The 26877-nt window shown below is 47.0% G+C and overlaps 2 protein-coding genes across 3 annotated transcripts in view; one reads left to right on the top strand and one right to left on the bottom strand.

Annotated features, from left to right (window-relative positions):
- Positions 1 to 485: 485 nt before the first annotated feature.
- On the bottom strand, positions 486 to 4745 carry LOC103790146 (uncharacterized). The gene is made up of 2 exons (XM_035284402.3): positions 4738 to 4745; positions 486 to 4155 (listed from the first exon to the last, which is right to left on the bottom strand). The coding sequence occupies exons 1-2, from the start codon at positions 4743 to 4745 to the stop codon at positions 3291 to 3293; spliced, it is 873 nt and encodes a 290-aa protein (XP_035140293.3). The 3' UTR covers positions 486 to 3290.
- The window catches only part of ZNF606 (zinc finger protein 606), a 27728-nt gene continuing 4174 nt past the window's right edge, over positions 3324 to 26877 (top strand). The window contains exons 1-7 of one of the 2 annotated variants that reach the window (XM_078361017.1): positions 3324 to 3752; positions 4955 to 5035; positions 5231 to 5369; positions 5896 to 5952; positions 6443 to 6531; positions 19974 to 20100; positions 20375 to 20470. In XM_078361017.1, coding sequence (XP_078217143.1) covers positions 5904 to 5952; positions 6443 to 6531; positions 19974 to 20100; positions 20375 to 20470 — 361 coding nt within the window. In that variant the 5' untranslated portion in view covers positions 3324 to 3752; positions 4955 to 5035; positions 5231 to 5369; positions 5896 to 5903. The remainder of the gene's footprint in view (positions 3753 to 4954; positions 5036 to 5230; positions 5370 to 5895; positions 5953 to 6442; positions 6532 to 19973; positions 20101 to 20374; positions 20471 to 26877) is intronic. The other variant, XM_008988813.5, reaches the window with a different exon arrangement.

The following is a 26877-nucleotide window of genomic DNA, read 5'->3' as shown; positions in this document are numbered from 1 at the left end:
GTAGAGACAGGGTTTCCCCATGTTGGCCAGGCTGATCTTGAACTCGTAACCTCAAGTAATCTGCCCACCTCAGTCTGCCAAAGTGGTGGGATTATACGCATGAGCCACCATGCCCAGCCTCTTTTTCTTTCTTCCTTTCCTCCTTTCTTGCTTCCTTTCTCTGACTGCTTGCACATGCTCGCCTGTCCTTCCTTCCTTTCCTGCCTCCCTCCCTCTGTTCTATTTCTTTCTCTCCCTCCCTCCAGCCCTTCCTTCTCTCTTTTCTCTTTACTTCCTTAATTTCTCTTTTTCTCTCCTTCTTTCTTTTCTCTCTTTCTTCTCCCCCTCCCCTCCCCTCCCACTCCCCTTCCCCCTCCCCTTCTTCCTTCCTTGCAGGGTTCTTACTGTATTGCCCAGGCTGGTCTCAACCTCCTGGCCTCTAGCAGTCCTCCTGCCTTGGCCTCCCAAAGCACTGAGAGTACATGCATGAGCCACCATGTACAGCGTTGTGTGAAATTTTATTTATTTATGAAACGGAGTCCCATCCGTCACCCTCTCTGTTGCCCTGGCTTCTTCCCACTCAGGTCGGTCCCTCCTCCACACTGGCCAGCCTCAGCAACAAGACCCAGTTCCTGCCCTGTCCTTAGGACCGTGCCCAGCGACCTCACGACTGTCCACACAGTGGCACAGCTGGTGCTTCACTTCCGACGGTCTTGGGTGGGCGTCTTGGCGCAGGAGGATGACTTTGGGCTTCAGGGCAGCTCTCTGGTGGTCCAGGAGCTAAGCCAGGCTGAGGTCTGCATGGAGTTCCACTCCACATCCCCACCCATGAGTCCCCAAAGATGAAAAACATCATCCAGCAGATGGAGAGCTGTACCCCCCCATCATCCTGGTCTTTGTTAACAGCTGCACTTCCAACTCATCCTGCAGAGTCTGGTAGGCCGAGACATCCTGCGCCAGGTCTGGGTCAGCCGGGACACTCTGTACATGGCACTGGCCCTGACCACACCGGGTGCCTCCCAGGTCCTGCAGGGCTCGTTCAGCCTCCTGTTTCGCTATAGCCTGCTCCCCGACTTCCCTGAGTTCCTCTCTCACCTGCTCCCTGCCAGGACCCCGGAAGCCATGTTCATACAGAGGTTCTGGGAGGTCACCTTCAAGTGCACATGGCCCCACGGGAGTCGGGGGCCAGCAAGGAACAGCACAACCATCACGGGAGTCCACTTCTGCTCAGGAAACGAGTCTGAGGGCTGAGCACTACGCTTTCCAGAAGGAGAGTAAAGTAAACATTGTGTACACAGCAGTCTGCACCCTGCCTGAAGGCCCTGGCAGCCTGTGAGCATGGGAATGAGGGGTGTGCAGATCCCCGGGACTTCCAGCTGTGGCAGGTGAGAGGCGAACATCTCGAGTGGGGCTAAACATGGTGGCTCATGCCTGTAGTCCCAGTACTTTGGGAGACCAAGATGGGAGGATCACTTGAGCCCAGGAATTCAAGATCAGCCAGGGCAACACAGTAAGACCCCAAATCCACAATTTTTTTTTTTTTTTTTTTGAAATGGGGTCTTGCTCTGTCACCCAGGCTGGAGTGCAGTGGTGTAATCTCAGCTAACTGCAAGATCCACCACCTGGCTTCAAGTGATTCTCCTGCCTCGGCCTCTTGAGTAGCTAGGATTACAGGCATGTGCCACCACGCCTTGCTAATTTTTGTATTTTTAGTAGACATGCGGTTTCACCATGTTGGCCAGGCTGGTCTTGAACTCCTGACTGAGGTGGTGGCCATGATCCACTCACCTCGGCCTCCCAAAGTGTTGGGATTACAGGTGTGAGCCACTGCACCCCACCAAGAAAAATTTTTTAAATTAGCCCATCATGATGGTGCATTCCTGTAGTCTCATCTACTTGGAAGGCTCAGGTGTGAGGATTGCTTGAGTCTAGGAGGTCGAGGCTACAGCAAGCCATGATGGTGCCACTGTACTCCAGCCTGGGCAACAGGGCAAGACCATGTCTCAAAAACAAACAAAAAGTGTGGAGTGGATGATTCAGGGAAGGGCAGAGAGCACGAAACTCACTTGGTCTAAGCTATGGGGGAAGGACAGAGGCAGCACTCATCAGTGAGGATATCTTGTGTTCACAGCCCCAAGCCATATCTTAGTAGGAGCACTGGATGAGGAATCTTTTTTTTTTTGAGAAGGAGTCCAGCTCAGGCTGGAGCGCAGTGGTGCAATCTTGGTTCACTGCAACCTCTGCCTTCTGGTTCAAGCAATTATCTGCCTCGGCCTCCCGAATAACTGGGATTACAGCTGCCCACCACCATGCTTGGATAATTTTTGTATTTTTAGTAGAGACGGGGTTTCACCATCTTGGCAAGGCTGGTCTGGAACTCCTGACCTCCTTTTGAACTGCCTGCCTTGGCCTCCCAAAGTGCTGGGATGAGTCATGAGCCACCGCGCATGACCTTTTTTTTTTTTTTTTTTTTTAAGACAGGCTCTTGCTCTGTCATTCAGGCCGGAGTACAGTGATGGATTCACAGCTCACAGCAGCCTCGACCTCCTGGGCTCCAGAGAACCTGGAACTACAGGCGCGGGCCATCACGCTGGGCTAATTTTTGTGGGGTTTTTTTTTTTTTTTTTTTGGAGAGATGGGGGGGGTCTCGCCATGTTGCCCAGGATGGTGTCGAACTCCTGAACTCAATGATCCTCCCGTCACAGCTTCCCAAAGTGCTGGGATTACAGGAATTAGCCACCGCGCCCGAACCGCTCCATGCATATTGACACAGGAAAACTCTCAGGATGGGTCGCTGGCAACCCATGCTCCCATAAAGGCTTGGCCTCTGGAAAAAGACCTGGGAACTAGTCCTGATGTTCTCAGCCGTGGGGCTTCACAGAGATGGGTAGCTTTTTTTTTTTTTTTTTTTTTTTTTTTTGAGACGGAGTTTCGCTGTTGTTACCCAGACAGGAGTGCAATGGCACGATCTCAGCTCACTGCAACCTCCGCCTCCTGGGTTCAAGCAATTCTCCTGCCTCAGCCATGTTGAACAGGATGGTCTCGATCTCTTGACCTCGTGATCCACCTGCCTCGGCCTCCCAAAGCGCTGGGATTACAGGCGTGAGCCACCGCGCCCGGCCGGTTCCTTATCCACTTTCTCACAATCTTGCGAACGCCGAATGAAGGATCCCCCGGGAGCGCTGCGAACTCGCCGAGCTCCTCCCGCGAAACCCGGGACCGCGAGTCAGAGCTGTCCTTTCACCGCGCCCAGGTGGCGCGGGGCGGGGCGGGGCGGATCCGCTCCCTGCTGCCGGAAGTGCCGCCCGGAACTACAGCTCCCAGCAGCCCCCGCGGTGCGCCCCGGTCAACGCCGGGGAAGCCGCCGCCATTGTCCGCGGCTGAGGTGAGGCCTTCGCTCGGGCTGTGGGGCCGCCGTAGTTACTGGGCTCGGGGGTTGGGAGAGCCGGCGGGGAGAGGCGGCGCCAGGGCGGGTCCTGCACCTGCACTTTCCGCCCCGGCTTTGCGCCCTCCTTGCCCTCGGCCCTCCCACCAGCCGCCAGCCTCTGGCCTCCCGCCTCCAGCGTCCAGGCGCGCTTCCTCGTCTGGCCGTCCGGGCCTGGGTGAACCCTGCACGTCGGCTCCGCGCGCCTTTGTCCCCGAGGCGCGGCCTGGAGCTCCCGAGCGCACTGCTGGGCCGGAACGTCGGCGCGGGACAAAAGCCAAACGCCGCAGGCGAGGCGACCCCGAGCCTGCTGCGCCGCCTTCCCGGGGGACCCGCGGCTGCGAGTCAGGTGAGGCCGGGACGAGCTTCTGCAGCGTCGCGGCCGCGTCGGTCTCGCGGAGGAGATTTGGGTCGGGAGCTCTGGAAGCAGGTGGTCCGGATGCTTCTGAGGCCGCTGATGGGAAGAACGAGCCGGTTCCTTCCCCAGCCCGCCCTCCTCCCCGCGCCGGTTCACACAAAGCACCGCGAAGGACGTCAGACCCGGGTTGGAAACGGCTCTGGATTCCCTTAAACACGCGGTGACGGCGGCGGTCACTGTCAGCCTGCAGCTAACAGTGCGAAATGCGGTTCGCGTCCTGCGTTTCCGCGCCGATTCCGGTGCCCCGGAGGCTCCCTGGGTGTTCTCGTGCTTTAGACACGTACCCAGCAGTCCGTTAAAGAGGTTGCTGCCGGCCGGGCGCGGTGGCTCACGCCTGTAATCCTAGCGCTTTGGGAGGCCGAGATGGGTGGATCACCTGAGGTCAGGGGTTCAAGACCAGCCTGGCCATCATGGTGAAACCCCATCTTAAAAAAAAAAAAAAAGAGGTTGCTGCCTTGTACAAAGACCTGGAACCTGGGGATTTAGGGGTCTGGGCGCCAGGCTTATCTCCAGGTCCTACACGCACACACACACACACACACACGCACACACACACGAGTTTAGGCTTAGGAAATCTCGGGCGTGGATTTTGTTTTGGAGGTGGGATTAAATTTGCATAACATAATGTTCACCTCTTTAACCACTTAAAAGTGTGAAGTTCATTGGTTTTATTGTATATTAATAAAGTTGTGCAATCATCACCACTATCTAATGCTAAAAACATTTCATCACCCCCCAAAGAAACTCTTGTTCCCATGAAGCAGTCTCTCCCTATTTTATTTTTCCCCCAGCTCTGGGCAACCACTAATGTATGAGGATTGCAAGTAGCTTTTACAGTAATTGTTGTCCAGTTAACCCGAAAGTTCCATCTGTGTTGTGACTGACTGTCTCTTGGAAATGGCTAACAAATTTATACCTTCTCATCGGAATCATGCTTTTTTTTTTTTTTTCCAGCTTATGCAAATTACCCTTCATTTTTCTTTAGGAATTTTGTTATTTTTTTGACATGTAAATTTTCTTAAATTCTCCTTGCAAGTTTTTTGGTTGCTTCTATGGATGGATTCCCTTCTTTGTTCCCGCTGGGTCTTCTGTGGGAATAGACCAGTTTTGTCTTTTTTCACTTTTGTCATTAGGTGGGGAATAGTGACTCACCGGGCGGGTGTCTGGTCAGTCAGTCCTCCGGATGGCAGCCATCAACCCGTGGGCCTCCTGGGGTGAGTCCAAATCATGTTACTTCTGGGCCTCCCCTAACATTAGCCGCTGCAGTCATGGGTCAGAGCTGGGGAGGGGCTGAGGACTTTTGAGGATGGAAGTGGGGTCTGTCTGTCTTGGTACAAAATTAGAAGCGATTGGTGGTAAAGAAGGAAAATTTTTGGCGTAAAACACAGTAACTTTTATGTGTTTTATAGCCTCTCCTGAGAGTTGTTACTGGTTTTAAGAGATTTTCTGGGCCGGGCGCGGTGGCTCAAGCCTATAATCCCAGCACTTTGGGAGGCCGAGGCGGATGGATTACGAGGTCAAGAGATCAAGACCATGCTGGTCAACAAGGTGAAACCCCGTCTCTACTAAAAATACAAAAATTAGCTGGGCATGGTGGCGTGTGCCTGTAATCCCAGCTACTCGGGAGGCTGAGGCAGGAGAATTGCTTGAACCCAGGAGGCGGAGGTTGCGGTGAGCCGAGATGGTACCATTGCACTCCAGCCTGGGTAACAAGAGCGAAACTCCGTCTCAAAAAAAAAAAAAAAAAAAGAGAGAAATTTTCTGATGGTTTGTGGGGTTTCCAGAGACAGCGATACGTATAATAAAGTATTGTCTCTACTGCTCCCCTATATATTTTTACCTTTATAATTTTTTTACTTATACAGCATTGGTAACTTCAAAACAGTGTTAAGTAATAGTGACTCACATGTGCATTTCCTGTGTGAACCCAGCTTATGTTGGATTTTTTTACGTGCCTTTGGGCTCTGTTTATGGAATTTTATAGTGCCCATTAGCGAGTCAGTTTCCTCTTGCATTTTGTTGCCTTTAATCACTAGATTTGGTGTCACAGACCTAACCTGATTCTTCTGTGCAGGTGCCCTTATGGACCAGTCTTGGGGGATGACAGCTGTTGACCCATGGGCTTCCTGGGGTGAGTCAAGAGCCTGGTCAGCTGTGGACTGCCATGTTGTGGCCTCTCCCTGTAGTGCTCTGCCATAGCTGGGGATCAGAATGGGGACCAGGTGGGGCTCTGGGGCAGATGATCCAGATCAGTCTTTGTGAAGAGTTGTAACGAGGAGGGGTCAGAAACCTCTAGTGAGCAATAAGATGATGGTGACATCTCAAGATGCGTGAGAATTTATGTGTGGCCATTTAGGGTTCAGGCCCAGGAAGGCTGGTCACACCAGACACTGCTTCTCAGAGATGGTACTTAGCATAGGGTGGGCAATGAGAGAGGCATGTGTTCAGGTACTTTCCTAACCTTCTCTGAGCCCTAATTCCTTCATCTATAGAATGAGGAAGTGGGTTTCTTCCCTCATTCAAGGGGGAGGGGCAGGGGCTAGTCCTTAGTTCCCGCCAGGAAGGAAGGGTGAGCTCCTGGCAGCAAGAGCTGCCTCCATGACTTTTTTTTCCTTCCCCAGCTCTGTGTCCTCAGGAGCCTGCCTGGCACATGGAGGGGAGCCCCGAGGAGGGGAGGAGGGCCGCTGGGCTCCCAGCAGCCCAGGAACAGGTGAGATGTCCACTTATTCTTGAAGGGCTGTCCTTTTCTCAAAGGATGATGTCCAGATTATCCCTGGTCATCCCAGTTGATGCGGCCTGCCAGTTTACAACAGTGAAGAGTTTGGGTAGGGAAGGAAACAACTGGAAGTTAATGCTTCCTGAGAGCAGGGAGGGAGAATCAGGCAGTTTTTAGTGACTTAGAGCCTTGCTGTCAACCAGCCTGTTTACCATGCTTAGCCCGACTGTCCCTGACTTATGGAGGATGAGGGGCAGTCCTTTTGGCTGGCAGCTCCACTTCTCTTCCCACCTTTACTCATGTCTTTAGCACCTGATTTAGGCTGATGCTGTGCAGTGAGCTCCATCCTTGCTGTGAGTGGAACAAGGACAGGTCTGAGCCTCCACCCTGAGGAGCTCCCAGACCCTTTTCCAGGGTTATTCACTCAGTTAAGGACATCTCACAGCCTACCTGGGGCCACACATGCAGTGCGGGATGTGAGAAACCTGAGGTGGGTAGAGTAGGCCTGGAGGAGCTCAGTTTACCTGATACGTTGGGAGATGGGACAGAGTCTGTGTGGAGGTCAGCTTTTGCTGCGGAGGGGAAGACTGCTTGGGAGACCTGCACCAAGAGGTGAAAAGAATGCATCAGTCAGTTGGGCACAGCCTGGTGAGTGGGAGTCTGGCCTCCTACAGAACCACAGGGGTGGAGGGTAGCAGGTGGCAGGCAGCACACTGTGTGACCAGTGTTTGAGTGAGACTGACTCCAGTTAGATTTTAGGCTGGAGAGGCCAGGATGAACCCAGCCAGGCCCTGAGTGCCTGAATGCCTGAATGTCTGCTGCAGAGCTTCAGAAGTCTTGGGATCAGGGTGCATCAGGGTCGTGAATGTGGCTGGCAAGATTCCCCTAATGGGTGTGGAAAGAAGAGGGCTGTGGGAAGCAGGCTGGTGTTTCAGGCTTCAGTCTGACCAGGGCCTGGGAGCTAGGAAGGAGAGGAAGATCAGAGAGGTATAAAGAAATCAAAGCAGGTGACTGTGATTATGGGGAGAGGGTGGCTCCCGAGAGAAATAGGACAATGGAGTCAATTTGGAAAGGTGTCATCTCCCTGCATTCCTCCTGCCCAGTCTCCTCACCAGATGGATCCACTTAAAAATTTTTTTATAATAGCTTTGAGACAGTATTGGCATACTATAAGGTTTATTCTTTTAAAGTGTATTGTTCAGTGGTTTTTAGTATTCACAGAATTGTGCAACAATACCAGTATCTAAATCTAGAACATTTTCATCACCCTGAAAAGAAATCCTGTACCTATTAGTAGTTACTTTCTGTTCCCCCTGCCAACAACTAATGTACTTTCTGTCTCTATGGATTTGCCTAGTCTGTACACTTCATATAAATGGAATCTTAATATGGCACACCCTTTTGTGTCTGGCTTTTTTCACTTAGCATAATATTTTTTTTTTAAGAGTTATCCATATTGTAGCATTTCATCAGTATTTCTTTTGATGACTGAGGCAGCCATTTTTAACTTCCTCTTTTCAGTTTTTTAGAGTTGTGTGTCTGTATTTCTAAATTGGAGATTTTTTAAAATTGTTTTTTCCTAGTTCATCAAAGTTACATTTACTCTGTTAGCTTCCTGCTATGAAAGATGACGAAAAAGAGTTTCATTACCTTTTTTTAGGTCTTTTATTTGTAAGTCAAAATAATGAATCAAGGCTGGGTGTGGTGGCTCACGCCTATAATCCTAGCACTTTGGGAGGCCGAGGCGGGTGGATCACCTGAGGTTGGAAGTTCAAGACCAGCCTGACAAACATGGAGAAACCCTGTCTCTATTAAAAAATAAAAAATAAAAAGAATCGAGCAGATACTTGGATATAAAACAAGATTTAAAAATAATGTCTCTACTTTATGCCTCTCCCCCAAATTAAAAAATACTACTAAAACTGCCCACAGTTTCAAATCTGGTGGGTGAAGTGCATCGTAAGTATGCTGTCCCTGGTCTAGGTGAGGTGGGAAGCAGAAGGGCCTGAGTCATGATACAAGGTGATTGTTGCCTGGCATCACAACGTGGGCAACTATGAGGTTTGGTGCTGTTACAATGTGCAGTCATTATTAAATCCTAAAACAGAATCATCAGCAGTGAAGCTAGGCTATCCTGAGATGGCCCCTAAATCAGACTCAGGAGTAGAAGTTAACTTTAATAAAACTGCGAAGATAAGCCCTGTTAACCACCATGCTGCGTTCTGCTGTTAATTTATGCTAGGGTTTCCGAGAACTATCAGATTTAATGCTGAGAAAATAAAACAGAATTAAAAATAACACCCTCCAATGTCTGAAGAGTTGTGATTTCTGACAACATGCTCCTGGCTGGCCCCCCACCCCCCACTCACTTTGGATTTTGCCTGTGGGAAAGTTGGACTTGACTGTTGTGTGTTTTTAACTAAATGAGATTAACCCTGTGTCCCTTTATTGTTCCCTCGAAGTTAAATATTTATTGAAATAAAGCATTTATCTGGTGAAAACATCAAATGCTGTCATCCCTCATTATCTGAATAGTCCATTCATGGAAGTATGTTGAATAGTGAGGTTTTAGCTACAGAAGCCCTGATCCCATTATTTCTAAGAATAGGGGAAAATAATAATTGTAGTGATAATATCCCATTCCATCCTAAAACCCCAACCAGCCTCCAAATATGGAAGCATTCAAATCCCTCTTTAACAATCCACCAAGGATATCTGCTTAACAAGCATTATGCACATAAAACACCAGTTATAATCCTGCCCCCATCCTTGGTCATACTTGAGGATGTGCACAGTCGAGTTATGTTTTCCTTCTCTGCAATGAAGTTCTACCATAGAAGCCATCTGAATTGCCCCAGGTTCCTTGAATGGGGAGCAATTTGGCAAGATCCGTCAGCAAAGATCTGAGACCCAGCAAGGCCCCTTGGTCTTCTCTCTTTCAGAAGCTCACAGGGTTTAAATGTGTGGCTGGTTTGTTAGCAGATTCCATAAAGTGCTTTAGAATGCCTAGATAAATGCTTATACGTATATACAAAGTGATATGTGCAAAAATGTTTATGAGAATTTGGGTGAAGCACTTTTGCAAGTCATCCTAGGGTGTAATTGGAAAATGCAAATTTAGCTCATAATGGTGACCTGTGGACCAGGAGGATTCGCTTCTCCCTCTAGCAGGACTCCTCGCGTCAGGCAACAGTGAAACCTGTATTTCTTCTATCCTTGAAGGGTCCCTCTCATCTCCACAGCTCATGAGACTAGGTGCCTGTCTTCTACAGTCTTTTCCTTATGGCCTTTCGCTTTTGCATTTTCCTTTGCAATTCTAGGCTGAGGGTGTTTACTGTGTCCCCTTACCATCCATTTATATAATTATTTTTATTTTCGAGACAGAGTCTCACTGCGTTGCCCATACTGGAGTGCAGTGGGGCGATCTCAGCTTGATGCAGCCTCCCCGTCCCACGTTTAAGGGATTCTCATGCCTCAACCTCCCAAATAGCTGGGGTTACAGGCGTGTGCCACCACACCTGGCTAATTTCTGTATTTTTATTTTTATTTTATTTATTTGTTTATTTTAAGACAGGGTTTCAGCATGTTGGTTGGTCAGGCTGGTCTTGAACTCCTGACCTCAGGTGATCCGCCCGCCTTGGCCTCCAAAGTGTTTGGATTACAGGCGTGAGCCACCACACCTGGCAATTTTTGTGTTTTTAGTAGAGATGTGATTTCACCATGTTGGCCAGGCTGGTCTCAAACTTCTGACCTCAGGTGATTTGCCTGCCTTGCCCTCTCAAAATGCTGGGATTACAGGTGTGAGCCACCACTCCCGGCCGCCTTACCATCCTTGAGGTGAGGCCTCCATGATTTGTGGGCCTGGACATGGTTACATATTCAGCTGGGGGCAGCTCTTTTCTTACAACTGCATTTTATCCCATGGGGCTTCCAGTTTGAAAATGGCCCCTTTTTCAATTCTAAATGTTTTTAAAAATGTACTTTTAATTTTGACAAATTTCATAATTATAGAAAAGTATGAAAAGGAAGCAGATAGCATCCCCATCCCTGGACAATTATTAATGTTTGTCATATGTGTTATGTTGTCCTCTTTTATGTAGTGCTCATTCTCTTCCCACCTTTTCTTAGGCAACTATTCATGGATTAGGTTTGTGCACCGTTAACATTTTCATGTGCAAACATAGATGATACACTATATAGACAGGGACAGTCTTTTTTTTTTTTCTTTTTGAGACACAAGTCTCCCTGAGTTGCCCATACTGGAGTACAGTGGCGTGATCTCTGCCCGTTGCAACCTCCGCCTCCCAGGTTCAAAGGATTCTTGTACTTCAGCCTCCCAAGTAGCTGGGATTGCAGGTGTGTGCCACCATACCTGGCTAATTTTTGTATTTTTAGTAGAGGTGGCATTTTGTCATATTGGCCAGGCTGGTCTCAAACTCCTGGCCTTAGTGATCTACCTGCCTCTGCCTCCCAAAGTACTGGGATCATAGGTGTGAGCCACTGCACCCCGCCCAACAATCTGTTTTTTTCTTTTTTTTTCAATATTCTTTTCCTATATGTAGTTTTCCTATAGTTTTCATTTTTCAACTTTGAGGTCCATCCATGTTGATAGACAGAGAGAAGTCAGGCTTGTTCCTTTGGCACTGCCAAGTGTATCTCTTAGGGAAATGCACCTATGCCTTCATCGTTTCTTTTATGGATAGGTTTATAAGTTCCTCTTTCCCACATTGTTTTTGCTGCTCTGGTCAAAGCTGTGTGAACATTCCTGTAGCTTCATTTTGTGTGCATGTTTACGTGGTTTTTATCTAGGCATACCCCTAGAAGCAGAGTTTTACTTGGTTTTAGGTACCTTTTTTTTTTTTGAGACCATCTCGCTATGTAGCCAGGCTGGAGTTTAGTGGTGCGATCTCGTCTCACTGCATCCTCTGCCTCCTGGGTTCAGGCGATTCTCCTGCCTCAGCCTCCTGAGTAGCTGGGACTACAGGCGCACACTACCACATCCAGCTAATTTTTGTATTTTTAGTAGAGACGGGGTTTCACCATGTTGGCCATGATGGTCTCGATCTCTTGACTTCGTGATCTGCCTGCGTCGACCTCCCAAAGTGCTGGGATTACAGGCATGAGCCACTCTGGCTAGGTATGTACTTTCAATGTTACTAGGGCTGCCACATGGCTCTCCAAGGGGGTGAAGCTACTTCTTAGTCTCCCCACTCTGGGTGAAAATACACATTTTTCCTGCATTTTTGTCAACACGACATTATCAGGTCTTTTAAATATTTGCTTACCTTGGGACCAGAAAAGCATATTGCATTACTTTAATTTGCATCTTTTTGATTGCTAGTGAGCTAACGTACCTTTTGATATCTTTATTGGCCATCTGTGTTCCTTCTCTGTTTGTCTCTCTTCCCCCATCCCTAGATTTCTAGAGACCGAGTTTAATGTAGGGCACATGCATTCTGGATCCTAATTCTTTGCCATATATCATTTATCTCCTCCCAGTCTGTAGCTAGTCTTAACTGGTGGTGTCTTATCAGTCAGATGTTTGGATGTTGGTATGTTTTTGTCAAATGTGTCTTTCTTTGTTTATGGCTAGTGTTTTTTTGTGTGTGTCTTATTTTAAGAAGTGTTGTGTTATTTAAAAAAGTAATAATTCCCTCTTGTCCTTTTCCTTTGTGTTCTCTTTCTGGGGTCTTCTGTTCAGGTGGATCTCCTGAACAAATTGCTGTGTCTCTGATCTCTTTATATTCCATGTCCTTTTCTTGGTGGGGACTGGGGGGCCTGATCATAATCTCACCACAACAGAACTCTTTAGGGCCTCCTGAACTGATTGCTCTGTCTTCTGGTCTTTTCTTGCTCTGTGAAGGTTTTCCTGTTCTCTTAGAGGACCTCTCTTGTAGCATTCTGTCCTGTTTTTATACTGAAATCACTCTGGTCTGAGAATCTGAGAATAGGAATTATAATTTTTTGAAAGTTGAATGTGGCTGTTGTCTGGGTTCTCTGGCCTCTTGGCTACTTAGTTCAGTCTCTATCTGTGCATCAGGTGTTCTTCATGTCCAGTAGTTACCTGGTCTGTGTTTCTCAGGGCAGGGCTGTGAGGCTAGAAGTCCTGCTCTGCTGCAGCTGAGTAGATCTGGTTCCTGATTGGTGCCTTCCCCCTCCCTCTGCCCTCCTGTTAAGGCATGACCTGAGCTCATGGGCCTGCATGGGCCAGGGTCATCAGGTCAGTTCTACTTCCAGTTTCATAGATATGGAGCTGTGAGGCCATAGACTCCCTTCCCTTCCCCTCTTTGTGGGACTGAAGAGGTCTCCACTCAGCTGGGCAACCTGATAACCTAGCCATAGTCTCAAGCCTGAGGCTTCTGGGACTTTTTTTCTGCAGGGCTGCTAGCAGTGCTGCCCACAAGGTGGGGCACTTGCAAAGCTGTTCAAGTGCAGGCTTTCACCTGCTGTTTTCAGCCTGACTCACTCCTGCGTCTCCTAGAGTCCTCTTGCAGGAAGCACCTAGTTCACCATGGTGCCTCCTAGTGTGGGTCTGGAATCGCCTCTACTCTACTTGGTCAGTCTCGCCTTCATCTTCTCTGCCTCTTGGAGGAATGAGTGGAATTCGACGTGCTGATGCCTCCATTTTTTTTTTTTTTTTTAACTTTCTTTAAAAAAAAAAAAAACTTTCTGGCTGGGCGTGGTGGCTCAAGCCTGTAATCCCAGCACTTTGGAAGGCCGAGGCAGGTGGATCACTAGGTCAAGAGATCGAGATCATCCTGGTCAACATGGTGAAACCCCGTCTATACTAAAAATACAAAAATTAGCTGGGCATGGTGGCGCACGCCTGTAATCTCAGCTACTCAGGAGGCTGAGGCAGGAGAATTGCCTGAACCCAGGAGGCGGAGGTTGCGGTGAGCCAAGATTGCGCCATTGAACTCCAGCCTGGGTAACAAGAGCGAAACTCTGTCTCAAAAAAAAAAAAAAAAAAAAACTTTCTATGTTTTTATTTAAGACAGAGTCTCACTCTGTCACCCAGGCTGGAGTGCAGTGATGCAATCTCAGCTCACCACAACCTTCACCTCCCAGGTTCAAGCGATTCTTCTTCCTCAGCCTCCCAAGTAGCTGGGACTACAGGTGCGTGCCACCATGCCCAGCTAATTTTTTGTGTGTTTTTAGTACAGACAGGGTTTCACCGTGTTAGCCAGGTTGGTCTTGATCTCCTGACCTCGTGATTCACCTGCCTCGGCCTCCCAAAGCGCAGGGATTACAGGTGTGAGCCACTGTGCCTTGCCACAAACAACTTTTTATGTAGGAGATTTTTGAAGACCAAAGTGGAACACGAACCTTGTATTAGTTTAGTTTTATGTATTAGTTTTATGTAGCTATTGCAATGGACTACCACAGACTTTATCGCTTAGAACAACACGAATTTATTCTATTGTTCTGCAGCTCAGAAGTCTAAAATGGGTCTGTAGGGCTGTGTTCCTTCTGGAGGCTAAAGGGACGCCTGCTTTATTGCTTTTTCCAGCTTCTAGAAACTGCCTGCATTTCTTGGCTCATGCCCTGTCCTCTGTCTGCAAAGTACATCACTCCAACCTCTGTTTGCATCATACCTCCTATGACTCTGACTCCTGCCTCCCTCTCTCATTGATAAGGACTTTGATGATGACATTGGGCCACCTGGATAATCCAGGATAATCCCTCTAAAAATTCTTAATTATATTTGTAAAGTCCCTTTTATCATTAAGATAATAGTCACAGGTTCTAGGGATGAGGACATGGGCATCTTTTGGGGGCTGTTGTACAGCCTACTGCAAGCACTCATGTTGACAAGCTTCCGCAGCTCTCAACTTGCTGCTTTCTTTTCATCTATTCCAACACAACCTTTTTTGTTTTTTTGTTTTTTTTTTGAGACGGAGTTTCGCTCTTGTTACCCAGGCTGGAGTGCAATGGCGCGATCTCGGCTCACCGCAACCTCCGCCTCCTGGGTTCAGGCAACTCTCCCACCTCAGCCTCCCGAGTAGCTGGGATTACAGGCATGCGCCACCGTGCCCAGCTAATTTTTTGTATTTTTTAGTAGAGACGGGGTTTCACCATGTTGACCAGGATGGTCTCGATCTCTTGACCTCGTGATCCACCCGCCTCGGCCTCCCAAAGTGCTGGGATTACAGGCTTGAGCCACCGCGCCCGGCCCAACACAACCTTTTTTAAACTGGAGTGTTTGAAAGCAAATCTCAGAATTGTACCATTTCACCTGTAAGTGTTTCTATGTATATATCTAAGAGATATGTCACCTTTAGGAAATAACCATAATACCTTTTTCATACTCAGCAAAATTGCCAATAATTCCTCAATATTATCTGATACCCAGTTCATGTTGTTTTCTCTGTGTCCCTAAAATGTCTTTTTACAGTTGTTGGTTTGTTCAAATCGGGATTTAAAAACAGCCCACACATTGCGTGTGCTTCATATGCTAAAGAAACTAGATCACTGGTCTTGTTGGTTTGCCTGATTTTTGCCTTCATGATATCATTGAATAAGTTCCTCCATCCCCTCATCTCCTGTAAACTAGTAGTTGGACTAGAGGCCTGAGTAGATTCGTTGGTGTTTTTGGTAAGAATACTTAATACTTCATTGCATTGGTGGGCACGTGGTGTCTGGTTGTCTTGTTTTCAGGTATGACGGATTAGTGTGTGCAGTTATTGTCAGACTGACCCCTCCATTATAAAGCTCCCTGTCTGCCTTTCACCTGAGGCTGAGCAGTCATTGATGATGGTCATTTCCACTGTCCACTGTTTTATTAGGGACTGTAGAACTGCTCTAATTGTTTCAGTCCTTTTGTGATAATTAGATGTAATTCCTCTATTTTTATTTTTTACTTTTGTTTTTGTTTTGAGACGGAGTTTTGCTGTTGTTACCCAGACTGGAGTGCAATGGCACGATCTCGGCTCACCGCAACCTCTGCGTCCTGGGTTCAAGCAATTCTCCTGCCTCAGCCTCCCTAGTAGCTGGGACTACAGGCATGCACCACCATGCCCAGCTAATTTTTTTTGTATTTTTAGTAGAGACGGGCTTTCACCTTGTTGACCAGGATGGTCTCGATCTCTTGACCTTGTGATCCATCCGCCTCGGCCTCCCAAAGTACTGGGATTATAGGCGTGAGCCACCGCGCCCGGCCCTATTTTTTACTTTTTTTAGCAACAGAGTCTTGCTCTGTCACCCAGACTGGAGTGCAGTGGTGCAGTCTCGGCTCACCATAACCTCCACCTCCCAGATTCTAGCAATTCTCCTGCCTTAGCCTCCCAAGTAGCTGGGACTACAGGTGCACACCACTACAGCTGGCTAATTTTTTTTTTTTTTTTTGAGATGGAGTTTCGCTGTTGTTACCCAGGCTGGAGTGCAATGGTGTGATCTCAGCTCACTGTAACCTCCGCCTCTTGGGTTCAGGCAATTCCCCTGCCTCTCTGCCTCCTGAGTAGCTGGGATTACAGGCACATGCCACCGTGCCCAGCTAATTTTTTGTATTTTTTTTTTTAGTAGGGACGGGGTTTCACCATGTTGACCAGGATGGTCTCAATCTCTTGACCTCATGATCCACCCGCCTCGGCCCCCCCAAAGTGCTGGGATTACAGGCGTGAGCCACTGCGCCCGGCCCCTAATTTTTTTGTATTTTAGTAGAGATGGGGTTTCCCCATGTGGCCCAGGCTGGTCTCAAACTCCTTAGCTCAGTCAATCCACCTGCCTTGGCCTCCCAAAGTGCTAGGATTACAGGTGTGAGCCACCACACCTGGCATCAATTCCTCTCTTTTTAAAGATACAGTGATTCCATTGGGGTCTTGGGAGGGGTGGGAAGTGAATTTGTGGCTCATTCCACCAGCTGGACAGCCTTTAGGGTGTGGGATTGCACGGTGTTAACTGTAGGTGAATGTTGAAGCCCTCTTAGAAGGCGCTACCCCAGAGAGATTAGGATATGTGAGATCAGCACAGAGTCAGAAGCACCCTGGGCCATTAGCACGGCTGCCTAGCTCGTTCCCCAGGTGCTGTTGCTCTGTGAAAGTGCATCAAGCGTAGGTTTTGTGCACTTCTCTGTCCATGTTACATTTATTTATTTATTTATTTTAATTTTTTTTTTTTTAAACACAGAGTCTCCCTCTGTCACCCAGGCTGGAGGGCAGTAGTGAGATCTTGGCTCCCTGCAACCTTCACCTCTGAGGTTCAAGAGATTCTTGTGCCTTAGCCACCCGAGTAGCTGGGATTACAGTCGTGTGCCACCATGCCCAGCTAATTTTTGTAGAGACAGGATTTTATCATCTTGGCCAGGCTTGTCTTGAACTCCTGTTCTCAAATGATCCACCCACCTTGGCCTCCCAAAGCGTTGGGATTACAGGCATGAGCCACCACTCCCGACTCCATGTTACGTTAAATTAAAAAACCTTTCATTACCATAAAATCAAGAAACAGTAGGCTTCAAGCATACTGAGGTCTGGGCAGTTTGTAAGAGGAAAACCAAGGAGTCATCATTGACCATGGGGGTTGGGGAGGGTTTCATAGAGGGAGGTTGTTGCCAGCACTTCTAAATGCTGCAAAGGCCAAGAAGGTAAAGGCAAAAATCAAACTTTGGGCTTGGCAATCACAAGACATTGGGGATCTTAGTGAGAGCTTGGTAAAAATAAGAATCATGTAATTACTATATGTTTATTGCTCCAAAATGCTTCAATATAGATCAGCAAAAATGATTAATATAAAGAAAACATTTCTAATACCAAGGAACAGGAAAACATTATAAAGGCAGAGAAGGAAGTGCAGTGGGATAAGAGTTGGAGGCAAGGAAGGAGGGAAGATGAGGGTGTACCTTGCAGGAGGAGGTTGACTGCCAGAAGTGGGACGGGGTCACAAGAGACATCTGTACGGGGATACGAGGCCGCAGGAGAGACGATTCTGTGCCTCTGAGGAGGCGGGATACAGAGATGAGGTTCAGCCATGGAAAAGAGGATGGACAGTCCTTGCCATAGGCGACAGTATGGCTGAGAATGGGGAGTCGTGAGCAGGAGTTGTCTTTTAAGGATATGGGATTTATTGGAGCAGAATTCGTTCTTTGTTATAAGCCCATCACGTGAAGATAGAGGGGAAGCAATTGAGACAAAGTAAAAACTTATACACTAAAGATTCAGCAGGGAGGGCTGGCTCAGATCAGAGACAGCAAATTCAGTTCATAAGCTATGATTAGGAGGGCTACAGGACACCCTGTATTTTGGTAGAAGTGATATGATGCAGCTATGAAGAGAAGGGGCAGAGGTCCAGAGGACCCTTGGAGCGGAACACTGCGCACATGTCTGTTCAGCGGGTGTCTCGGGGTTGATTTTTGTTTTTTTTTGAGACTGGGTTTCACTCTCTTTCCTAGGCTGGAGTGCAGTGCTATGACCTCAGCTCACTGCAGCCTCCGCCTCCTGGGTTCAAGCTGTCCTCCCACTTCACCTTCCAAGTAGCTGGGACTACAGGCGCACACCACACCTGGCTAATTTTTGTATTTTTCGTAGAGACAAGGTTTCACCATATTGCCCAGGCTAGTCTTGAACTCCTGAACTCCAGCAATCTTCCTGCTTTGGCCTCCCAAAGTGCTGGGATTATAGGTGTGAGCCACCATGCCCAGCCTTCAGGGTTCATTCTGTACCGATTTTAAAGGAAGATTAGAAGCCGGGTCAGCATGGGAGAGGACCATAGTGTATAGATGGGTTGTGGGGTTTGTGGCAGACCTGCCATGCACTCTGTCTCCCAATCTGGGAATGCCCAGATGCCTGAAGCTCGAGTTGATTCCCCGCCTCAACTATTTTTTTTTTTTTTTTGAGATGGAGTCTTGCTCTGTTGCCCAGGCTGGAGTGCAATAGTGTGTTCTAGGCTCACTGCAACCTCTTCATCCTGGGTTCAAGTGATTTTCCTTCTTCAGCCTCCCAAGTATCTGAGTTTATGGGTGCTTACCACCACACCTGGCTAATTTTTGTATTTTTAGTAGAGATGGGGTTTCACTATGTTGGCCAGGCTGGATCTCGAATGCCTGACCTCAGGTGATCTGCCTGCCTTGGCCTCCCAAGTGCTGCAATTACAGGCGTGAGCCACTGTGCCTGGCCTCTTTATTTGGGGTCTTACTTTGGGGGTCTTTAAATGGGGTCTTACTCTGTTACCCAGGCTGGAGTGCAGTGACGCAATCTCAGTTGCCTGCAGCCTCCACCTCCTGGGCTCAAGCTGTCCTCCTACTTCAGCCTCTCAAGTAGCTGGGACTACAGGCGGGTACCACCATACTTGGCCTGAGTTGATTTCTTTTTTCTTTTTTGAGACAGGATCTTGCCCTGTTTCCCAGACTGGAGTGCAGCAGCGTGATCTCAGCTCACTGCAATCTCCGCCTCCCTGGTTCAAGGGATTCTCCTGCCTCAGCCTCCCCAGTAGCTGGGATTATAGGCACACGCCACCATACCCAGCTAATGTTTGTATTTTTAGTAGAGACGGGGCTTCACCGTGTTGGCCAGGATGTTCTCAATCTCCTGACCTTGTGATCTGCCTGCCTTGGCCTCTCAAAATGCTAGGATTACAAGTGTGAGCCACTGTGCCTTGCCTGATGAATTGATTTCTTAAAAGGACTCGAGGGACGTGTATTAAAAAAAGAGAAGGAAAAAGGACTCGAGGATGGGTACAATGGCTCATGCCTATAATCCCAGCACTTGGGAGGTCAAGGTGGGCAGATCACTTGAGATTAGGAGTTCAAGACCGACTTGGCCAACATGGCAAAACCCTGTCTCTACTAAAAATACAAAAATTAGCTAGGCGTGATGGTGTGTGCCTGTAGTCCCAGATACTTGGGAGGCTGAGGGAGGAGAATCACTTGAACCTGGGAGATGGAGGTTTTAGTGAGCTGAAATTGTACCCACTGCACTCCAGCCTGGATGACATAGTAAAACTCTGTCTCAAAAATAAAAATTAAAAAAAAGAATAAAAATACTTCAGGGATGTATTGTTTTGAAAAATCAGATTTAGATTACCTTTCCTTTTCCTTTCTAATTTTCCAGTGAGTTTTCTTCCTTTAATAAAAAAAAAGTTTAGATTGTGTTTAATGCAAGTGCTTTTGATGGCAGCTGTAACCGATTTTCCTTGGCCTGGGCTGCTCTGGGGCATCTTGCTCACCCTTAGCTTCAGTCTTTAGGACCAAGATGAACTGGGAATGGAAACCTCACCATGGCCAGAAAGACAGTCTTTGAATGTACGGATCATCAATAGGCTATCCCAAATGTGGGGTCTTCAGTCGTTCTCAGTGAGACCTGACTCACATTAGTCAGACTATTGAATAACCAGGACAGTTTTTCTACATCCTGTCTTCCCTCCCCAGGGCTGTCAGCCTCACTCCATCCCTAGAAATACTGGAAGGGGTGGTCACAGGCTGAGAAGGAACATTTGTGTTCTTTTAGGAACCAGTGACCTTCAAGGACGTGGCTGTAGACTTCACCCAAGAAGAGTGGGGGCAGCTGGACCTTGTTCAGAGGACTCTGTACCGTGATGTGATGCTGGAGACCTATGGGCACCTGCTCTCTGTGGGTAAGGCGTAAATGAAGCTGTTCCCATCGTAACGCCTTCAGCGGCTCCATGTTTAAAAGCTCACTGCGGGGCAAGGGTGGTGTCTCAGAAGAGCTGAGATGATATTAGGCCTGAGGTTTAAGGACAAAACTAATGCTTACAAAACATAAAGTGGGAAGGACCTTGCATATTCTGCCCAGGTTGCGAAGTCCCGGGGAGGAATAGGCAAGGGAAGCTTTCTTTGGCTGTCCCGAAGCCTTATGACACCAGTTCCATACTTTTCCTCCACGCATAGGAAATCAGACTGCCAAGCCTGAGGTCATTTCCCTGTTGGAGCAAGGAGAAGAGCCGTGGTCAGTGGAGCAGACATGTCCTCAACGCGCTTGTCCAGGTGAGGGCAGACCCCAGGCTAAGCAAGGAACTTCCCTCCAAGCCTTCTTTGCTGAGAAACAGGATAAGGCCATGAAGAGTTACCTTCCTCAGATACGTTTAGAATTCCCTCTAAGGAGCTTTCTTCCCTTACTGCTATTGATTTTGAGCACAGAAGTATCACCATACTCATAAGGTAGCCATTTTTGCGTGCTACAGTTTCAGTCCCTCGCTGCCTGCTCTCTTGATGACTCCTGTTTTCTGTAACCTCTAAGGTTACCTCTCATCCAGTTAGCTACTTAAAATGTTTACCTTATTTCTTCTATTGCCAAACTTGTAACCTATAGCTACAGATGCTTCTTTGAAAAAATCGTTTTTGGGAGATTTTTGGTTTTTTTGGTGGTTTGTTTTGAGACAGAGTCTTGCTTTGTCACTCAGGCTGTAGTGCACTGGTGCGGTATCAGCTCACTGCTACCTCCAGACTCCTTGGATTCAACCGATTCTCCCGCTTCAACCTCCCAGGTGGCTGGGACTACAGGCACCCACCACCATGCCCAGCTATTTTTATATTTTTAGTAGAGACAGCGGTATCAGCTCACTGCTACCTCCAGACTCCTTGGATTCAACTGATTCTCCCTCTTCAACCTCCCAGGTGGCTTGGACTACAGGCACCCACCACCATGCCCAGCTAATTTTTATATTTTTAGTAGAGACAGGGTTTCACCGTGTTGGCTGGACTGGTCTCAAACTTCTGTCCTCAAGTGATCCACCCACCATGGCCTCCCAAAGTGCTGTGATTACATGCATGAGCCACCATGCCCGGCTTGGGCTTTTGTTCTTTCTTACTTACATCTTCTTGGATAGATTTTTAAAATATAGGTAACGGCCAGATATCTGAAAGCTAAATGTGTACGCTAAAAAAAAAAAATCTCATTTGTGAAAAAAATTAGCTGGGCTTTATGGTACCTGCCTGTGGTCCCAGCTACTCAGGAGGCTGAGGCGGGAGGATTGCTTGAGCCTGGGATTTTGGGGCTGTAGTGAGTTATGATCTCACCACTGCACTCCAGCCTGAGTGACAGAGCAAGACCTTGTCTCAGAAAACAACAACAATAAAAAACAACTAATTTATACTCCCTCCTCTTACATTTTTGTTTGTCCCCCAAAACCCAGAAACACAGGGGCACACACACAGGTAACCACTTTCTTTTTTTTTTTTTGAGACGGAGTTTCGCTCTTGTCACCCAGGCTGGAGTGCAATGGCCCGATCTCGGCTCACCGCAACCTCCGCCTCCTGGGTTCAAACAATTCTCCTGCCTCAGCCTCCTGAGTAGCAGAATTGCATTTATATTGTCTTTTTATACATATGTAGCTATCTTTATTGGTGTTTTTTTTTTTTTTTTTGAGACAGAGTTTCACTCTTGTTACCCTGGCTGGAGTGCAATGGCGCGATCTCAGCTCACTGCAACCTCTGCCGCCTGGGTTCAAGCAATTCTCCTGCCTCAGCCTCCTGCGTAGCTGGGATTACAGGCACGTGCCACCGTGCCCAGCTAATTTTTTGTAATTTTTAGTAGAGACGGGGTTTCACCTTGTTGACCAGGATGGTCTCCATCTCTTGACCTCGTGATCCACCTGCCTCGGCCTCCCAAAGTGCTGGGATTACAGGCGTGAGCCATCGCGCCCGGCCTATTGGTGTTTTTTACTTTGAGTTACTGTTGAATGTTCTTTCATTTCAGCCTGAGGGACTTTAGCATTTCCATTTTGGTTTTTGAGACCAAAAAGACACTCTGTTGCCCAGGCTGGAGTGCAGTGGCATGATTATGGCTCACCGTGGTCTCAACCTTCTGGATCAAGTGATCCTCCCACCTCAGCCTCCTGAGTAGATGGGACTATACGTGCATGCCACTATGCCTCACTATGTTGTCTAGGCTGGTCTTGAACTTCCTTAGCTCAAGTGATGCCCCCGCCTCAGCCTCCCAAAGTGCTGGGAATTACAGGTTTGAGTCACTATGCCCAGCCAGCATTTCCCATAGGGCAGGTTTGCTAGCAGCAAACCATTGCGTCTTGTTTATCTGGAAAGCTCTTGATTTCTCCTTCATTTTTGAAGGATAATTTTATGGGGTATAGAATTTTTTATTGTCATGTTTTTTGTTTTTTGTTTTTTTTTTTCCTTTCTCTCTGGCCTGAATAGTATCTGAGAAACAAGCTGTTAATCTTATTGAGGATCTCTTGTATGTGATGCATTTCTTCTCTCTTTCTGCTGTCAGGATTCTCTCTTTGGCTTTTAGTCTGGTTGAGTTTAATTATTATGTGTATGCATGTTGCCTTCTAGGTTGGAACTTCTCAAAGGCCCTGCAGACATCTCATTCCTCAGCTCTTCCATTTCATATTTTTGACTAGTGTGTTTTGGGCCCTACCTGTTTGCCATCACCTCAGGCATTGGTGACTTTAAAACATTGCCTGTAAATGTTAGAAAAGTACTTTCTCCCTAGAGGCTTTTTAACATTATGAGAATTTTCTGTCAGGCAAAACAAAGACCAGCTTTTCCAGTGTAGTTTTCCAGGGAGCCCCTAGGCAGTTCTAGTAAGGACTGTTCTTTGGCAGTGAGGCTTTAAGAAAGCTCCAGCTTTGTTCTGTTCACTGAAGTATCACAAGTGGGGGCTGTCATTTTTCAAGCCTATTACTGAGCCAGAGATGGGACCAGGGTAAGTTAAAATACCACATAGCTTACTGTTCTTATTAAAATTCACTTTTCTAGAATAAATGTTTCCTGGGTCTTGCAAGGCTTTGGTTAATTTACAGAATTTTGGAAAAAATGCCTTCTGACAATTATGCCAGGTTTGGTTTGGTTTTGTTTTGAGACAGCGTCTCATTCTGTCACACAGGCTGGAGTGTAGTGGCTCAATCTCAGTTCACTGCAACCTTCACCTCCTGGGTTCCAGAGATTCTCCTGCCTCAGCCTTCCAAGTAGCTGGGACTGCAGGCACACGCCACCATACCTGGCTAATTTTTTGTATTTTTAGCGGAGACAGGGTTTCACCATGTTGGCCGGACTGGTCTCAAACTCCTGACCTCAGGTGATCTGCCTGCCTCGGCCTCCCAAAGTTCTGGGATTATAGGCATGAACCACCAGGCCTGGCCAGTTTAGCCAGTTTCTTAGTTGCTTTTACATAGTGGTGAAATTTTAGATGTCTTTGCTTTGCCATTTTCACTGACATTCTGCCCCAGGTAATCACTTTTAGTAACTTCTGTTAGATGCATAACATAGTTTCTTTATGCAACCACAAGCATATAGGAATTCGTAGTTATTTTGCACATTGTCAACTGTAGGATATACACATTGTCTTTTTCTTGTTCTTTTTAGCAGTGTGCTACAGCCTCTTGTTGAGTCCTGAAGTTGGGTATTTTCCATCCACTCTAATGGAGGGGACTTTTGTGACGAATCTTGCCAATTGTTTTCTATTCAGATTGGAAACTTTCCCCTAAGAGCTCATGAATTCCAGTAGCTTAAATTCTTACACCTGTGGTGCTGCCCATTCTTAGTTACCATCCAGAGCCCTGCAATTCCAGCACCTCTGTCCTTACACTTCTCCCATTTTACAAAGCATCTCAGCCAATAGAACCAGTAATCTTGTTTCTTCTTTCTAGATGTTTTCCCATCTTCCTGAGATGTGTTTCTGCATGTCCCATAAGCTGGAGATTGAGAAGTCGTCTTGATTTCTTGTTCTTTCCTCTCCAAGCAGTAATCTCTCTTCTAACCCCCAAGATCTTCTTCTGAAATGTTAGTTATGTCATTCAGCTTTCCTCATCACTCAGTCAGGGCCCTTTTCCATAAAATTCCAGCCCCAGTTGATGAGGAAATTATCACTTCTTATTAACCACCTCAGGTATTATTTCTAGATTTATGTCCCTGAAATTTTTCATTATGAGGTCCTTGTCAGTAAACCCACAGTGATTCTAATTGCCTTTTAACAAAACAACCGGATTCCAAGACCTTCTGTTTTTTCTATGGTTTTTCTCCTTTCCTGAATAGCTCCTAGAGTTTATTCAGCAGGCGTCCCTGCTTTCTTCCTTACACATTGGTCACATCATGCACGCCTCTGCTCATGCTCAGTGACTAGTTAGTCTGTACCCAGGTTGTGCTTCAAAGCTGAGCTCATGTCGTTTCTCTTGTGAGAACCATCCTTGAGCCTTTCTGTTAGTGCTGATCTCCTCTTTTGATCTCTCACCCATTTAGCATCTATAACCCCACCATCTCAGAGTGATATTTCATGTATATTCATCACTGTTTGGTCTGTCCTCTCGTCACATAGATTCTAACTTTCAGGGAGACCAAACTTTCTTACCTTGTGTCTGATTCTGGAACCTCAGTAGGCTACAAGTAGTGAGTGAGTATAAAGTTGTACAAGAACTGTTCATTTAGTCTTTCATTTGTTCAGGGAATTGGTCAGCTTCCATTTGTAAAAGCTTTTACTGGAAGGATTTGAAATCTGTATGAAGATAATTCGGTAACTTTTCAGAGCTAAGCTTGAAATGGATAATAAACGCCAGTTCTGCAGAGTAGAACCTCTGTTATAATGGATGTGGGGGCCAAGCATGGTGGCTCATATTTGTAATCCCAGTGCTTTGGGAGGCCAAGGTGGGGGGATTATTTGAGCCCAAGAGTTTGAGACCATCCTGGCCAACATGGCAGGACCCTGTCACTACTAAAAATGTTTTTTAATTTTTTTCTTTTTCTTTCTTTCTTTTTTCTTTTTTTTTTTTTTTTTTAGACGGAGTTTCGCTCTTGTTACCTAGGCTGGAGTGCAATGGCACGATCTTGGCTCACCGCAACCTCCGCTTCCTGGGTTCAGGCAGTTCTCCTGCCTCAGCCTCCTGAGTAGCTGGCATTACAGGCACATGCCACCATGCCCAGCTAAATTTTTCGTATTTTTAGTAGAGACAGGGTTTCACCATGTTGACCAGGATGGTCTCAATCTCTTGACCTTGTGATCCACCTGCCTTGGCCTCCCAAAGTGCTGGGATTACAGGCGTGAGCCGCTGCACCCGGCCAAATTTTTAAAAATTTAACCAGGCATGGTGATGCACACCTGTAGTCCCATTACTCGGAATAGTTGGGAGGTTTCCTGAGCCCAGTAATTTGAGACTACCATGAGCTGTGATGGCACTACTGCACCCCTGCCTGAGTGATGCTTTGCCTCAAAAAAATTAAACAAACAAAAAACAATGGACTTGGGTAGTAAAAAGGGGGAAATTATATACAGTAAAGAAAAAAAAAAGAAATAGAGAGGACAGGATCTAGTTCTTTTGGGACCTGCCTGGGGCTTTAGACCCTGTGGCAATCTGGATAATGACGTCCCCACAAAGATGTCTGCATCCTAATCTAGAATATTTGAATAGGACACCTTGTGTGGCAAAAGAGGCCTTCAGATGTGAATAAATTAAGGATTTTCCTGTGGGGAGATTATCCTGGATTGTCTGAGTGGATTCTAAATGTAATCACAAGGGTCCTTTTATAAAATCATGGTGGGAGGGCCAGAGAAGCAGGGAGAGGATGTTATGACAGAAGCAAAGGTTGGAGTAATGGGCTTTGCAGATGAAGGAAGGAGCTGGGAGCCAAGGTATCCAGGTAACTTCTATAAGATGGAAAGGGCAAGGATATGGTAGATTCCTTAGAGCTTCTGGAGGAAGCGCAACCCTGCCAATAACTCAGTTTTAGCCCAGTGAACGCCGTTTTGGATTTCTGATTTCCAGAACAGTAAGATCATAAATTTGTATTGTCTTAAGTCACTCAATGTGTGATAATTTGTTACAGTAGCAGAAAGAAGCTAATATAGACTCCTTTGGTTGGTGGATGACTGATACTTCAGGAGTGATATTAGGTGGCTTCTGTGTGTTAAACTTGTCAGGACTTTGGCTGGATTCTGAGTCTTATTAGTCGTCAGAAAAGTCCTCTAAGGATAGCAGCAGGGCCATTGTTCAAGTATAGATTAGCAGACTGTAACTCCTGTCTCTGTGTTTTCATACTGTGCTGTATTCCTAGTCCATCTCTTATAGCATTGCTCTAAAAATGATTCTGTGATGAATAGAAGTGTAACTTCAGGGGTATCTATAAACCCTGATGATGTTTGCCCTTTGGGTTGGTGGATCTTGTGTGATTGGCTAGATTCTATGACATAGGAAACAATGCGATAGCATTTGGTCATAGATAAAATCTTGGCTTGAAGCCTTGTTTGTTGATAACTCTCTTAACACCCCTCTCCTCCTTTTTTTTTTTTGCGTTTGTCAACATAGGAGAGTAGAAGCACATTATAACACAGAAGTCAATTAGGGCACTCATAATGTAAACATTACTTGCTAAAGGCCTCGTGTGCTCATCTACCTACCTTTTGTTAAGATCAAAGGCTTTATTCTTTTTTTTTAACCTTAATA

The sequence above is a fragment of the Callithrix jacchus genome, chromosome 22 (assembly GCF_049354715.1).
Source record: "Callithrix jacchus isolate 240 chromosome 22, calJac240_pri, whole genome shotgun sequence".
Lineage (NCBI taxonomy): Eukaryota > Metazoa > Chordata > Mammalia > Primates > Cebidae > Callithrix > Callithrix jacchus.
Note: the sequence above shows the minus strand (reverse complement) of the source record. Positions and strands in the feature narration are given on the sequence as shown.